The 16,338-nt window shown below is 40.1% G+C and overlaps 2 protein-coding genes across 2 annotated transcripts; one reads left to right on the forward strand and one right to left on the reverse strand.

The window, feature by feature from the left end:
• Positions 1–684: 684 nt before the first annotated feature.
• On the reverse strand, positions 685–7,102 carry LOC139224751 (cilia- and flagella-associated protein 251-like). Its single transcript, XM_070856057.1, has 20 exons — positions 6,950–7,102; positions 6,200–6,340; positions 5,921–6,030; positions 5,726–5,834; positions 5,161–5,241; positions 4,984–5,061; positions 4,854–4,895; positions 4,484–4,755; positions 4,206–4,382; positions 3,873–4,123; positions 3,597–3,748; positions 3,260–3,436; positions 2,951–3,135; positions 2,720–2,834; positions 2,123–2,286; positions 1,935–2,025; positions 1,620–1,763; positions 1,290–1,518; positions 1,013–1,121; positions 685–829 (listed from the first exon to the last, which is right to left on the reverse strand). Exons 1-20 carry the CDS (start codon positions 7,100–7,102, stop codon positions 685–687), a joined length of 2,925 nt encoding a protein of 974 aa, XP_070712158.1.
• Positions 7,103–9,168: 2,066 nt separating this feature from the next.
• On the forward strand, positions 9,169–14,726 carry LOC139224758 (rab5 GDP/GTP exchange factor-like). Its single transcript, XM_070856072.1, has 9 exons — positions 9,169–9,369; positions 10,250–10,430; positions 10,693–10,820; positions 11,587–11,738; positions 11,834–11,903; positions 11,995–12,130; positions 12,220–12,314; positions 13,276–13,532; positions 13,633–14,726. The coding sequence occupies exons 2-9, from the start codon at positions 10,273–10,275 to the stop codon at positions 14,047–14,049; spliced, it is 1,413 nt and encodes a 470-aa protein (XP_070712173.1). The 5' UTR covers positions 9,169–9,369; positions 10,250–10,272; the 3' UTR covers positions 14,050–14,726.
• Positions 14,727–16,338: the final 1,612 nt, after the last annotated feature.

The following is a 16,338-nucleotide window of genomic DNA, read 5'->3' on the forward strand; positions in this document are numbered from 1 at the left end:
AGCTTTTGGTAATTAATGGCCCAAGTTAACTTGTTGCAGTCTTGATAGATAGTTGACGTAGAGTCGCAGGGACCAGCTGACAAAAAAACAGCTTGCAGGCTGCTCTGTCCGCAGCAGGAAGTTCCTGTGCTGCAGCGTCTCTGATTGGTGGGAGCCGGAGCCCCACCCACCAAGCGACTCAAAATAAACCCGAGGGGACCAGCCGGCCGCAGCTCTGCCCAGTCTGTGGAGCCCTCAGTGACAACTATTCAACTGCTCCTATTTGTTGGATGTACATTTTCTTCAAAGTATGCAAATGCAAGATGCAACCGATGAGTTTTTGTAAGAAGCAATGAAATGATACTAGCATGTGGTGGAGAAGTCTTCCAGTCCTTTACTTTAGCAATATCAGAAAATACTTAGTTACAAGTACAGGTACAAATTTTTGCTTTTCACTCAAGCAAAAATCTGAATGCGGACCCTTAACGTGTATTCATTTGTATTAAGAAGTATTAACCTTTAATGTACCTTAAATATCATAAGGAAAACTTAAATTTGTTCATGTATAGTTTTCCTTACAAAATACATTTTGGATGTAGTATGTGACAAAGCTGGACATTAGAATCAAACTTCATGTTCATATTCATCATATTTTGATCTAAAATACAGCAAAGAGCAGCAGAGAGACAGATGCTCCAGAGTTAGTTAGTTAGTTACAAGCACAGTTGGACGGGAAGACTTGTCTCTCTTCTTTGTTGAGGACGGGAAGCCCAGGATGTGGCCTGTGAATGTCTTCATAGATATCTCATCTGGGATGGCACACTCCAGTGTAGACTCTGAATCTCCACCTAGACACACACACACACACACACACACACGCACACACACACACAAATCAAAAAGTTGATGATGTTTTGAGAATTCTTAGTTTACGGTTTGAGTTTTCTTTGACATACTTTCAGATTTATCAATATCTTGCTCAGAATGTTCCCCTTCTTCGTCTTCATCATAATATTCTTCTTCTTCTTCCGCCCCTTCTTTTTCTTCTTCTACTGCTTCTTCTTTGTCTTCTTCCTCTTCTTCACCGAGGCCTAAAAGTGTTGTGAAGCACTCTGCCACCTCTTCCTCCGTCATGTGCTCTCCTGTCAAAGATAATATCAAAGTTATGCATATGTGTTTGTGCCACATTGACAATGAAACACAAACATTGGATGCAGAAACTGGAGAAGTGGATTGAGATTTTTCTCAGTAATGTGACAGAAATACAGCTAAAAACAAATAACTATCTGACTGAATCAGCTGCAGCGTACCTCGAGCCTGTAGAAGTTCTATCAGTTCACGTCTCTGCAGAACAAGCTGGCCTCCACAATTACGTTCACCAAGGATGTGAAAAGCCTGGGCAAGCTCATTGCCGGAGATGCCGAAGGCTGGTCGGTGGTTGACATAGAGCTTGATAAACTCCTCCAGATCGATGTCCGTCACATATTTACCTGTTTCAGCATATTTGCTGAACTTGACCTCATTTTGCATATCGTCTATCTGTTAAATTGTATAAAGAAATTGCAGGTCTGAGATTGAAAATTACTTTTTTGATACTATTTTACTGTTAATAAAATGCACTTTATTTGCACACATTGTACCTCTTGCTCAGTAGGGAAGTAAGCCAAAGCTCTCATCAGAGAAGGGACCTCTGACAGGGGGATTTTGGTAGATATCTGTCGTTTTTCCATCAAGTCAATGCCTTGATGAGAGACTTGACAATAATAGAAAAAGTCCTCCATCTCCTAAAGACAATCTCAGACAAATGAGAATCTATAACTATCACAAATGACAACATTCGCAGTTAAGAGTAAAAACTCTGAATACAATTAGAAAGAATTGTTTCGAAGGTGGACATCTTCACCTTCGTAAATGGCTAGAGGAACCAGATCAACTCCAGAAAACTCCAGACTCACCCTGTAGAACTCGCCATCTCTGCCTCCCTCTAAAAGAGTGTAAAATGGTTCCAGGTCCTTTCCTCCCAAGGCAGCTGCTGCCTCCAGTGCACTACATTCACAACAGCAGAGAGCATAAATGACAGAAAACATGATTAAACTGCTCATGTGTCTCCTCTGGTCCTCAGGTTGGTACTACTCAACCTTACTTTAAGCTTATTTCCCATGACAGGACAGTGCAGTCAGATCCCCCTGCAGTGAAAACAAATCGGCCATCGTAGGAGCAGGCAAAAGCAGACACCCCTGCTGCATGGCAGATCAAAGCGTTGGACTTGTAGGGGTTCCCATCCAGGGGCAAAATCTGGAGGCCCACCTGGAAATACAACACACTCTTAGTGGTAAGATCAAGAATGTGAATCACTGTGTCGTCTTACCAAAACAGCACTGGGCTCAAAACATGACTAAATATGAATATAGTCTAAAAGTAAATGTAACAAGGCAGGATTACACAGAACATATTGACATAATACATTGAGTTAAACATGGAACAATGGATGTTGCATCAATCCATGTCCAAGACTTGATGGGGCTTTGTTTGATCTTTATTTTCCTTCATATACATTAAAAATCCACAAATATTTATATATCCAAATTACATACTTTATGCTCAACTGAACTCAAGTAACTGTATAATAAATTAGGGAGGAATTAAAAGACAACAAGTTTTGCACACAAAAACAAATCAGGTTGTAATAAAATAGAGCAAATTACTAAAGAAAGCACTACAAAGAATTTCCAGCACTGACCTTGTCCTCTGTGATGTATGCCAGGCAATATGAGTGCCTCTCAGGTTCCTTAGACATGGGAAGGAGCACTACTTTCTTAATGGGAGAGCCATATGTTGGGCCAAGGAGAGTCTTTCTGTTTTTGTAAAACACATGTCATAATTAATTCTCCAGTATTTGCAGTGATAATAGTCATGAGTCATGGAAATACATTTCACAAATAAACTGATCTTGTTACAATATTTCACAGACCTGCACATCTTGGTGGTGCTGTTTAAAAGCTTCATCTTGTATTGGTCCAAGGCAACGAGAAGAAATTGCTCTGCGGTGAGGGGAGGGTACCAAATCATGGACATTGGCACAGCACTTTGCTCAATGCGCTCTGAGCTTAAGATGAGAAGCTTATTGACATCGCTGTTTTCCAGGTCATACTCCACCTATTATTCAGTCAGACACATGCACAAAGAAGTACGTGTGTGTGCTAAAGATTTGGCATATAAAACAGTATCGCAAAACATCAAACTAGTCCACAACCCGACAAGTTTCACAGGGCAGACTAACCAGTCGGCGGTCCATTCCCAGAGAGAGCAGTCTGGGTTGGGTGCTGTCCAGGTGAACCCCAAAAAGAAGGTCTGTGATTGGCTTGTAGTGGGAGAAGTGTCTGCCCATGTACGTCCAACGAGGTGAAGAGCCTTTATTAGTCTGCAAGCGGAACACCGTCACTGCTTTTCCGGCATCCTAACAGTGAACAAGGAAGTCAAATCTACATGTTATACTTATAATTATAAGAATTTTACAGCATAGAAGTGCGCTGTCCATAATACATTTTCTGACATAATCACAGCTTTAACAATATTATACCACTAACGATAAGTTCAGACATATTACACTTGCTCACCGCAGTGGCAAGATACTTTGAGTCTGAGGAGAAAGTGATGTGATGGATGCCATCTTTAGTGTGATGGAAACACTCTTCTGGATCACTTTGCAAAGTGCTGGAATTCAATATGTGAACAGCTCCACTGCCAAAGCCAACTGCCAGGTACAGTCCTGTTCAGAGACAAAAAGGTGGCTCTTTATGTTGCACTATAATAACAAACTGCAAATTCATGCAGCAGCTGGGAAACACTGGTTGTATACAACATTTGTGTGCTAAGTAAGAACGATGGCTCACCTTGAGGGTCAAAAGTGACACACTGAATCTGCTTCTCTTTCTCAAAGACCCTGCTGCAGACGATCACTTTGCTGTTATAGTCCCACACTTTTAAAATACCTCTTTGATTGCCCATAGCCACAGCTGGCTGTTTGGGGTGGCAGGCCAAAGCATGTACAGGCTCGCAATGCTCCTGTAGAAGGATGCGCGAGATGCCTTTCTGTGTATTCACATGCACTATTGTTGAACTGACTGTGGATGCGACAAAGTTCCTGCAGGAAAAAGAGAGGTCAGTTTGGCTAAAATGTGCATAAGAGTTTAGACTGAATGCATAATAGACCGTAATTTATCTACCTGATGATTAATGGCTTTGCGTCCAGAGTGCAGTCCTCTAGGCATCCCTGTGCACACTCTTTGGAAAAGGAAATGGAAACAATAGCGTCCAGGTTGAATTCACTGTACCACGCGAGAAGAATGAATTCTTCATCATAAAATTTGATGAGACCTTGAGTGTCACCAGTTACGATACAGCTATGATTTCAAACAATACACAAACAAAGAGAGATTAAAGACCAATCAATACATTAGACTTTTATAAAACAATTACAATGAATGTCACTGGCTCTGGCCACCTGTCAGTTACGGTGAGAACAGTGATCGGATCTTTTTGAAGATGGATGATCTTGACTCTATCTTTGGAGGGCCTTTCGTTTGCAGCTGCTTCTGTCGTCATATCCCACACCACGAGAGTGCCTGCTGGAGTCGCTGTTAGGATCTTATTCTCTTTCCAGTGAAACGCAGACTGGCTGAGTGACACATTGGCCGCGCTGCTCATTTGAGAGTTGTCAAAAGAAGACGCGCCAAATACAAACGCATCATGTCCACCGGTGGTTGTATCACAGATCTGCAGCATATTTATTAAAACATTCATCGTCATAACGGAGAGAGACATCTCTGACAGTTCAATGTCATCTTCTACAACATTTCTGTGGTTATTTTTACCTTGTTTAGCTTTAGGCCAAAGTATTTCAGACTTCCAAGGGCCTGAAGAAAGATCAGCTGATTATTGTCACGAACACACACAAAACAGCTGTATTATGCATTTCAATATAAAAGGAAAAGCAGGACTTACCCTGTTGTAAAATAATACGTGGCTTTCACTGTTGCTCAGCAGCTGGGTGCTGTCGTTTGGATTGAAAATTATCTTGTGCTGGAAAACGGTCCAACATTTGTACATTTTATTTACCAAATGCCATATCCATAAAGTTAGGTAGCATTTAAATATGTAAGGAAGACAAAAGTTATTTACCTGAAAACCATGCTTAGGCTTGATTTGAGTAGACCACAAAGGCTTTTCTGTTTCATTTGTCCAATCCCAAATACACACACACTGTGAAAAGATAGATAATTAGTTAATTAATTAATAGTTGGAGATGCTACTCTAGAAAGACATTTACTGTTTCATATGTCAAATCCAGTATGAAATATTAATCATCTACGTGTTTTTGTGTTTTGTGTGTGAGTGCAGTCCTGAGATATTGATTACTTGATAAGAAGTTACATACTTTATATTATTTCAATTATTAAACATAAAATGGTCCTTGAAGCCTAATCCTGAAAAAGGCAATAAAATGATCACATAACGTTTTCATGATACAAGACGCTGAATATATATCATATCATCAAGCTAGACTTTTTGGAGCCCTTACATTTAAAATGACATAAAGTCACACGGTGTCACACTATTGGCCTTTATTTGATCATAAATCTGTCTCTTTTTTCCTAGACTATGCATTTCACAATCTAGACAAAACTAATTTGTTTACAAAAAAAAAAGTTTAATTCAATCTGTCCATTCAAACCATTGTACTCACTTGAACTTTCTCACCCCCAAGAGTTACCAGTTGTTTTGTGTCTCTTGAAAATTCCATCGCAATGACACCTCCCTCAGGGTGGCAATCGAACAATGTATGCACAGGAATGCTGGAATATTTATCATATATGTGATTACCATCAAGAGCAAAGGTTTATTTATAAATATGCCTAGTACATGTAGAATCAAGAGCTACCCAGAGTAGGAGTCCCATATTATCACTGTGCTTTTCAGCCCCTGGTCTGCTGTTGCAATCCAGCGTCTGTCTGCACTCACACACATACATGAAATGGGGCAGCAGTGACCCTGAGAAGATACAAGTGTATACAGAAGGCTATGTCAATTAAAAGTTCAACCTGCATATTACTATTACAATCAAAAGATATCTAAAACTACCCAGATTACTCCCACCAACACTCTCTCATCTCGTTGTTATTACACATCCCAACAGAAGACAAAAACAGGTGATTTGTACCTGAAGTATGTGCTGGGAGTTTGAGGTGTGATTGTATATGATGCCAACTTGAGCTCCGGCATAGAAGACCACCAGCTCATCGTGGTCCTGTAGACTGAAGGCAGGAAGAGCAGGATTCATCCCAAACATCCACTCTAGTGACTGAAGGAAGAGCAAATGTGCAGTATTGTTAGGAGGCAGTCAAAATCCTCAGATAACCCTTTTATTTCAGGTGAACATTTCTCGTGAAACTTTCTTAACCTATTGGAACCCAAAGTGACACAGGTGTCACAGACCTTTTAAACATTGTGGAAATGTTTCCTAAACAATGTTATCTTTGAATTGAACTCAAGAAGTCCCAGAGTGACAGCTACTAAACATCCTGGTGCAGTCATGTGACCCAGTGTCAATTTGTGTTTTGATTAACACCTCTGACACAACTAGCTAATTTTAGATTAGCTTTTTTAGCTTTGACAAGTCTAATACTGTCCTAGATTACAATTAACCTGTCCTAACCATACAGCTGAAAAAGTTCATATGAAACAACTTTTTAAAAAAATAATGCTGTGACATATATCTAACATTTCAGATCATGGACAGTAGGGTAGTATATCAAAAATAAGAAATGTGTTCCTTGTGGTCCATTTAGTCTGTTTATTTTTATATCCCCCATAATTTTACTTAAATGAGAAAAGGGTCCGGGTTCTTATAAGTGAACGTGCAAGGAGCCAGTATACAAATAGTGCTCATTTTTCGGCAACACATACTAACCAGTGCATGTGTCCTTGTGTGAGTTGTCTTCTTTGGGAAAAGTGAGTCTCTGGTTGCAGTGTACACCTGAGACTGCCCCTTCAACTTCAGTAAACCGGCCTCTGTCTCTTCTCCTGCACTCCTCCTGCACTCTTCATCTTCAGCACCTGACATGATGTCTGACCACACACTTCGATCGTCGATTAATGTCTTTTTTTTAACAACTTCACACCCTCTTTGTTTTATCGAGTTAACGGTGACCAAGTCTCTGTTAACACTGAAGCTAGCTAACTACGCTAGCTAAACAACATTAGGCTAAAAAGGCAACGAAAGATTTCGCAGTTATTTAAATAATCAAACAAAAATGTCAGTTCTTGTATGATTCGCATCATTCAAACGTCCAAACCTTAATGTTTTAAGAACTTTTTACTTTTACTTTTAAGTCTTTAGGGGCTCCAACGTACGAAAAAAACAGTCTCCATAAAGTTAGCCCCTGCGAGGCGTCGCGTTGCCTAGTTACCGCTGAGTGGACGACAAGTGAAAACTACTAAACGCAATATTTCCGGTCAGGTATTTCAAATTAAACGCACGATTAATCATCATTAAGCAGCTGTTTGCAGTCATTATCTCTATATTGTTTGATAACAATGCCCACATCATTCGTGACATAAACGGTTAGTTACCAAAATGACTTACTGACAATATATGTATTAATCCCACTGAATAATATGGAATCATCTCAGTTTAATCACTTTATTTTTAAAGTATCTACCGGAAGTAATAGTGCGCTTCCCAGTCAGCATTAACGTTAAACTGACAATCAAATTGACAATCAAATTGACGATCAAATTTTGTGTTGCAGTTCTCACACGTGGCCGGTAGAGGGCAGTAAAACGTAAAATGTGATTCTGACCCTTTCAAACAAACATTTAGGGCTCAGTTCGTTTAGTAAATTTAGACAATATGGAAATAAATTCGACAAAAGAAACTGTAGACTGTAACATAGACATAGACTGAAGACTGTAACATAATACATTAAGGACAACATTCAATTCAATTCAATTCTATTCTATTTGTGTAGCCCAATATCACAACAGAGTGTCTCATAGTGCTTTACAAAGTTCACTGAAATAAACAAGTGTAAGCGAACAAACAATCTAATAATGAGTCCAGCAGTCGATGAGGCCAATGGATCAGTCCGGTGGATCTGTCCGAGGCATCATCTGCCCTTTATGACCCTCCTTCGGGAAGGAAAACATGAAAATATTAAGTGAATAAGAGGAAATGTAAGTGAGATTTTTTTGTCTGCTAGAAGATGACACGCAGGAAGAAAAAAAATTGAAAGACACAAAGAATATGATTAGAGGCGTCAAAGGGAATTCAAAACCATTAATAATAAAAACCTATAGGCGCAGTGGGCTCGAGAAAGTGTGTCTGGAGAGCATCAGAAACTAAACTTGTCTCAAATGAGCTGGAGAATTAAATACAAGTACAATGGGAAAAAAAACAGCATCAGAACATCTCTATTGGTTTTGTTATTTCTACAGTAACAAATATTTAGTAAAAACAACAGAACAGTAATTTGTAATAACCTGCATATTAATTAGGTAAAATGGGTCTTCATTAATGGAAATTGAACTAATTTTATGTGTTGCAGTTCCACCCTGTGACCACTGGAAGGCGTTGATAAACACTGTGATCCTGCTGTGCTAGACTTAAATCATGAAATAGTTTTGAAACTGGGGGATGAGTAGGACATTTCACAATATTTTCTTAAATACTTTCAGCAAAAGAAATTAAATAAAATCCATGAGACATACAATTTTAAATGTGATAAATCAGTCACTTTGGGTTGCTGGGCTCACAGTATGCGTGTTTCTGCCCTCTAGCGGCCACAGCGAGTAACGACAGCTGCGCTAAGCATCAAGTCAGATATATGATTATAGTAGAACTTCCGGCTAAACATTAAAAAATAAAACTTTAATAATGGAGGGCAATGACTCGTGACTTTTAACGCTCTCGGGACAACTATCATCTCACGAGCGTAAAGGCAGACTTGTTAGCATATGAACACTTCCGGGAGGTAGTGACGATGCCTCGAGCCACGTGATTCTAGCGTTTTTAAACGGGGAACTGCAACATTCTGCCGCGATACTTTTACTTTGAAAGGCACCGTGTGGACACAACACTAAGTCCAACTTCACAGTTTGTTTCTTCAGGGCATTTCCGGTCGCTCAGGTTTGAAGGCAGATGATTTTCTGGGTTCATTTCATGCCGTCAAACTTTTTATTGAGTGAATTTTGGCTGCTCCTGTTTCCTGCTTTTGTGGCAACGTGTTACTAACTTTGGCCCGAAGGATTCTCGTCGTCGGTTTTCAAGTTATTATGAGTTTGTGAGGGGTTAAAACACCAGAGGGTGAAACAAAAAGCACCAGCTGACAGGTGAGGAGGCATTTTAATAAACGGGACCTTTGCGTTTTGACTGCGGGAGAAGTTTAGTTTACTTTACACCTACACATATTTAGTAGAAGTGGGTTGAATGGTTGTCAGCTGTAGCTACTTGTTAGCTAACATTAGCCGGTGTCTCTTATCTCCCCTCAGCTGACAGTCAGCCACCACTGAGCTCTCAGCAACACTCATAAAACTGTTATTGTTCTTTTAAAAGTTGCTTTAATCCGTAGGCTGAGCCAGTCCGGCTTTGCTGTAGTGTTGGATATTATGAAATGGTTTCTAAATGGTGTAAATTGCTAATAGCCAGTTAGGTGAAGGACAAAATGGTTAAGTGTGACAAATAAGAACTCAGTGTTTGTGAAACTCTGCATGAATGAGACACAGACTGCATCCCCTCGAAGTAATTAGCATATCTGCACAAATCCGAGTGAAAGTTAATTATCAATGTACACAATCAGTCAGGAATCAAGTGTTTTTGTTCCTCGTTTTCTACTGTTTGTAGAAGTAGTTGTAGCTTTCATAGAAGCAGAATCTAAAAAATATCCTAAAATGAACCAGTTTAACCAAAATAGCTATTTTAATTCCCTTAATGGCAACATATTTAGAAATCATAACGTTGTGAGCTTTTAAAGGAGTCTTTCACTTTAATGTGCTCTATAGCAGCACTGTGTGTCCTAGTTGACTGCCTGCATGGTGAACAGGGCCAAGCTATAGTGAACACCAAGCCTGTGAGATTCAGGTCCCTGTAGTCACAAATGCAGGGCAAACTGAGTTTCCTTCAAAGGTTTGAACGTTCAAAGGAATCATATTACCCCCTGCATAGTATGTTTAAAACTTTTTTGTTGTTTTGGTTGAAATGTTGGCTCAACAGGTGGAATACAAGAGAGCTCTACAATGTGGACAGATAAGCAAAGAGGAATCAGAGTCTCTCAGCAGGAGCTGCTCTGCAAGAATGCCTGTGGGTATTATGGAAACCCGGCATGGCAGGGCTTCTGCTCTAAGTGCTGGAGAGAGAGGGCACGTTTAGCTGGAGCACCGAGACAGGACACGAGGTAAATGCGCCGCCTGTAACGATCATTCAGACTCAAAGCAACATTTTCTGTCAGCTGTGAAGACGCTGTTATGATATCAACAGAGTGGAGTTAAAGTGTAAATGGATTCTTCTCACAGTATCTTAGAAGCAACGCATGATAGAAATGTCATCGTTACACCATTCATGACTATCTGAATAGACATTGGAGGATACTACAAATTCAGTGCTTTTGAATTAAGATGGGTTTAGGTTTGGATGTCTAATGTTGTCATTCCTTGTAGGCCAAGCAATGATGGAACTCCTCTCACCTTCTCCAAATTTGAGGAGAAGAAAAGCACTGAGAAAAGTCGTAGGATTAACACAATGAGGAGGCTCTTCTGGGGCAGCCCATCGCCTCCAAAACCTCAAGGTAGGTTGGTTAGTTTTGTGTTCTTGGATTCAGTGTTTTCAGCTCCATCAAGTCAAAAAAGTATCTGCAAAATGTTTGGTTGTGTCGCATCAGGGTAAAAACAATCCCTCTGTCAGCTGCTCTGACAGATTTGGTTCAGACACCGTGTGCGTTGCGTAAGGAGCAAGAGAAAAATGGATGGAGCAAATGCAACAAAAGCACGAGCATGATGGAAATGCCTTATTCACAACACAACTAGGATTAAGAAAAATAAGGCCAATTGGAAAAGTCTCACCAATCCATGGCTTGAAGTGCCCATTGCTGTCCTGTGATCCTACAAAGTCTGTTGGGATCAAAGCGAAAGCTTTGACTTACTGACCTTTTTGGTGCTCTCTGTTTGCCTTTAGCACAATAGTAGATGGAGAAAGAGATGTCTTAGATTTTTCTCTGTGCTATAAAATCCTGCTTCATGAGACAGAACACAAACATTTAACAGAAAACATCAGATACCTCTTCAGCATTGGATTTCTACTTGCAATTATGTAATGAAAACAAAATCCAGGTGTTTTCCTTTATTGTGTAATGTACACAGTGTACACAGTGAAGGATCCCATGTGCATACGTGTTGGTAACATAGTGCCCTTATCCATACAGGTTCACTACCAGTCTGTATGTACTGCTGCCACGGATTGAACCTAGATAATGTGTTGTGATTTTTGCCGTTCTCCATCTTTTGATGTTACTTTATTTATTTATCTACAATAACATCCACTTTTTGTCCCCCTAGAGTCTTCTGAGAGCTTTACAAATGTGTTAAAAGCCTTCCAGAGCCTTGAGCCCGGGGACTTCACTGGTTTTTTAAAAATACTGAGGAGCCCCTCCTCCCAGCGCTTGCAGTCCCGATGTACAGCTTTCCTCAACACAATGGAGGCATACCATGTAATTATCTGTTTAAAAGTTAAACCTTACACGTCTAATAAAATCTCTTTGATATGTAAGAGCTGCTCTGATGATAGATCTCATCATTTTTACAGGATCTGCCCATACAGAAGCAGTCAGATCTTGTGCAAGATTTCTACCAGTCTTTTGCTGAATATTTTAGCAGTGAGTACAAATCAGGTCAACAAGTGAAACACTGTTTATTCTGGAAACAGGAGAATATTAAATGATTTTGGGTTGCTGTTTTTATTCTCAGGTTTTCCCGAGGCTCAGGTCACTCAGATAATGGAGCATGTGGAGAAGTTAATAATGACCCGGTTGCACAAATGGGTTTTCTGCCATGACAGCTGTGATGATGAACAGAAGGACCTGGCTCTCCAGAGAAGGATACGGTAAGCCTCATATACAAGTCACTTGTGTTTTATTTGATCAAAACCTCTAACCGTAGGCCGTGTTTGGCACCAATGTCTTTACTTTTCAGCTCCTTAAACTGGGTTACTCCACAGATGCTGAGCGTACCTTTTCCTGATAAAAAGACTGCGGTCACAAGCGACCCCTATCTGCCTGCTATAACAGGTGATTCACAACTTCACTACAATATGGTTGTTTGGTCTCTGGCAGAGAGTAAAATAAGATCACTACAACTCTCACGTCTCACCGTGAAATATAATGATGCATAGCTCAGCATGAAACAGCACATAGTCGTTTTTTATATGGTTTATATTTCACAACATGTTAAGTAGTTACCTTTAGGGGTGCTGGTTGGTAGATCTTCTTACCTTTTGACAGAGCCAGACTAGCCATTTCCTACCTTTATACTAAGCTAAGCTAACTGGCTGCTAGCTGTAGTGTTATATTTAATAGACAGACACCTACAGTGAGGTCCATAAGTCTGAGACCACATTAAAAACCTGTGTTATTTTCACATAAACCTGGAAATACTCAGAACATTTGAGGATTAAAAACACAAGAAGTTGAAGCAGAAAATGAGGAAGGAATATTTTAGATTTAAGCAAATTAGTGGCACTGATAGACTTAACTCCTTTGTACAAAATGCCAGATTTCCTGCCACTGAAGCATATGTTCAGATGACACTTTATCTGCTTCTCCAATTGTATAAAGGAGTTGAGTTGGTCAGTGGCAAAATATGCTGAAATTTGACTGTTAGAAATCTAGCAGATCTTCAGTATTTCTTCTTCATTTTACATATAATGTTTTGTGTTTTTAAATGTTTTTGAATCCTCAAACTTTCTGATTATTTCCAGGTTTACATGAAAATATTAGAGATTTTTAATGTTCTCAGAATTTTTGACCTCTCTATATCAAAACATTGAGCTATTCCTTAACCTTTGTGCACCCCTAGGTACATTTTTTGCACGAAGGGTGAAACGTCATTATTTTCCAAAGGGGTGCACAAGGGTTAAAGCTCATGAGAGAAAGTAGTATGTTGCTTGTAATCTGGAAACGCCATTAAAAGGTTTCAAATGTCAGTCGTTGATGTTTTCTTCTGCTCTCTGATTTATTTTTTTTTTAACAGCCATAATTGAAATGGATGCCAAGCGAGCGCCTCAGGACAAACTTACATGTGTGTCCAAATGCAGTCAGCATGTCTTTGAAGCGCTCTCCACCTCGAACAGTGAGCCTGCTAATGCTGATGACTTCCTGTCGGGCCTGATTTATGTGGTGCTGAAGGCCAACCCACCTCGCCTACACTCCAACATGCAATATGTGATTCGTTTTGGTCTCCCTCACAGTCTGATGGCAGGAGAGAGTGGCTACTATTTCACAAATTTGGTAAGTTCATTGTGAAGTTACTCATCCAGTGTACACCACTGGATGCTATGTAAAGAGGTTGGTTGATCATTTGTGCCTTTGCCCCCATCCCCTGTTTTAGTCTTGTGCGGTGGCCTTCATTGAAAAGCTGGATGGACAAGCACTCAACCTCAGCCCAGAAGAGTTTGAGGGCTACATGCTACGTCAGCGTGGTCCTTCTGTAGGAGACCAGAGGCTGAAGGTTGCCAGTGACACACAGCATCTGCTAGAAGAGCTGAAAGGCAGGCAGGAGAAACTGGACCAAGGGGTGGATACTCTCAATGTGCAGCTACAAAAGTGGGTCCAAGCTGTTACGTCACAACTGGATGAGGCAACAACTCAGTTTGCTCTGGTGCAGAAAGAGATAACAGCTCAGGCTGAGCACTCACAGGTTTTTTCATCCTCAGCTCATAATGCATCGCTGCAAGGGGATGACAAGGACCAGTCAGTGCTGCTGCTTACAGATCAAAATGTAGGCCCTAAAGATACAGACTGTTAGATTTATTAACAAAAACATATAATCTGGTACATGACTCTAATGCTCAGCACTAACTTGTGTAGGCTGCAAAATAAACACAGTTTTATATTCCACCGCCACATTTGCACAGGTTTCCACCAAGAAAGCTGGGATTTACAAGTCGGTTGAACATGAAGAAAAACTTCTTGAAGGAAACTTTTTGCAATTGGTGTTACAGGGTGCACGGAAATCTTTTAATGACTTTGTTAAAAACAATTTGCACTTGTATGATGTTTGAGGATGAAGGCCATTAACAATACATTCCAAGTTATAGTAACAGATTTGATCAAAATCAATATTTATGCACTCAGGGTACACAACATAACACTTTAAGGGTGCTTATTTGATATTCACTTGTTTCTAATAGTTCATGCCAATATGTGCCTTGATGTAGACCACTGTGAAATAAAAAATATATGCCACGGGAGAAGGTGTTAGATGGCATAGACCACTACAATTAACGGGGTGTATTAGTCAAACCACGTTTTTTCAGAGATGTGTTCTCAACAGGTTTTCTTCACTCTTTGTACAAAGATGAAATACCTGGTGCAAAACAGTCTGTTAACATATTTTACTATCTGTGTTAGTGTACACAGGGTATGTGTTGATGAAGAAATCAAAAGGGTATATGTTATGTTGTGATTGTATGCAATATTAAAGATGACTGATATGATTTAAATTTGTGTTTTTGTGTTTTCTTTAAGTGAATTTTTGAGAGTATGTCTGCAGAACATTTAACTGATTTTGATGAGCTCTCAAATTATGAAAATAAGTCTAAATGAGTGTTCGAGTAGGTTGAGAGATCAAGTTGACCTGGGTGCTTTGCTAAGGTTGGTGAGACCGAGGCGTTGTTGGACATCATATGTTAAATACTGGTGGATGTATCCTGGGGATTAAATGTTTGGTGAGCCAAAAGACCATTATTTATTTCATTATTTAGCGGAATAACTTAAATATAAGAACTTTATTCTGGACACGCTCTTCATCTGCTTTAGTGCTAACAGTCACCAGTTACTTGTGCTATTTAATGTGTTTTGAGAATGCATTTTTTTTTTCAGCCAATCACAATGTCATGGGGCAACCAAAAGTTCCAAACGTGTATTATGTGCTCTCATCCCCTTCCACCTTGCCTTAAATGAGAGAAGTTGCCTGTCCTTCATCGAAAAAAACGAACGCGCTGACAATATGATCCCCTACTATGTCCTGAAAAAAAGATCCAGATAAAAGTGGCTCCAAGCTACATGCTAACTCTAGATGCTCCTGTGTTACACGGTGCGCTGCTATTCCGTCAGTGTGTGAAACAAGTCGCCTCTCTTTCTAAACCGTGTATTAACTTATTTAAGGGGCGTAAATTCAAACCAGTTTTACTTGCATGAATAGCACAGGTGGTTTCAGCCACAACACATGCAGGGTAGGACAACAGCAAAGAGCCTGTGTGCAGAATCAATAGCTAATAATTGCATAAAAATCCATAGCATGTTAAAGAATAGCTTGTAGTTGAACTTGTGTTCTTTATAGGCTACTAGCAGGTGACTACTGCTTGGAGCTCAGGCCACACTGACTGGACAATCATAAGGATGAAACATAAGCTGACCTTAACGTAATGTGGGCCAGGTCAGAGCACAGTGCTGTTAGCTAGTGTACGCTTAGTTGGTTAGGAATGAAAAGTAAAACATATCACTGTAATTTGTTGACCTGGAGACTCAAACGGGCATCTGGGTAGACACCTGTGTTCTCTATGAGTGGATTACTGACGGGCCTTAATACACCAGTCTCACGCTGGAGGCTGGAGGGACGTGACTGAAAGTGGATCAAAATCACCTTTTCCGTGTATCTCGCGCTTTCTAGCTCAAGCAGAGTGGGTTTATATTTGTCTGACATGGTGTCTTAGAATCATTTCAAAAGTATTTTCATTCAGGTGGTATTGTATTGGCGTTATTTTTTACGGCGACTGTCTTATGTTTTCCCAGTATAGGACGGGAAGGTGTTGTGAGCGGAAATCCCCGGATGTGCCGTTCTGATCTGTCGTATACCACCAAAGAAGAAGAAGAGGAACTTTTGGCGATACCCCGGATGTACACTCAGTCGAGCAGCCATGAAGATGACAGGGGAAAACAACTCGGAAACAACAATGGATGATGTCAAAAACCTTATTAAAAAGAAAGATGAAATTGAAGAGCAGATTAAAGCTTATTACGATGTTTTGGAAGACGTAAGTGTGTCACAGACAGACGGACAGACAGACATACATTCAGCGCAAAGCAAACCTAA

This window comes from Pempheris klunzingeri, unplaced genomic scaffold, assembly GCF_042242105.1.
Source record: "Pempheris klunzingeri isolate RE-2024b unplaced genomic scaffold, fPemKlu1.hap1 Scaffold_52, whole genome shotgun sequence".
NCBI lineage: Eukaryota > Metazoa > Chordata > Actinopteri > Acropomatiformes > Pempheridae > Pempheris > Pempheris klunzingeri.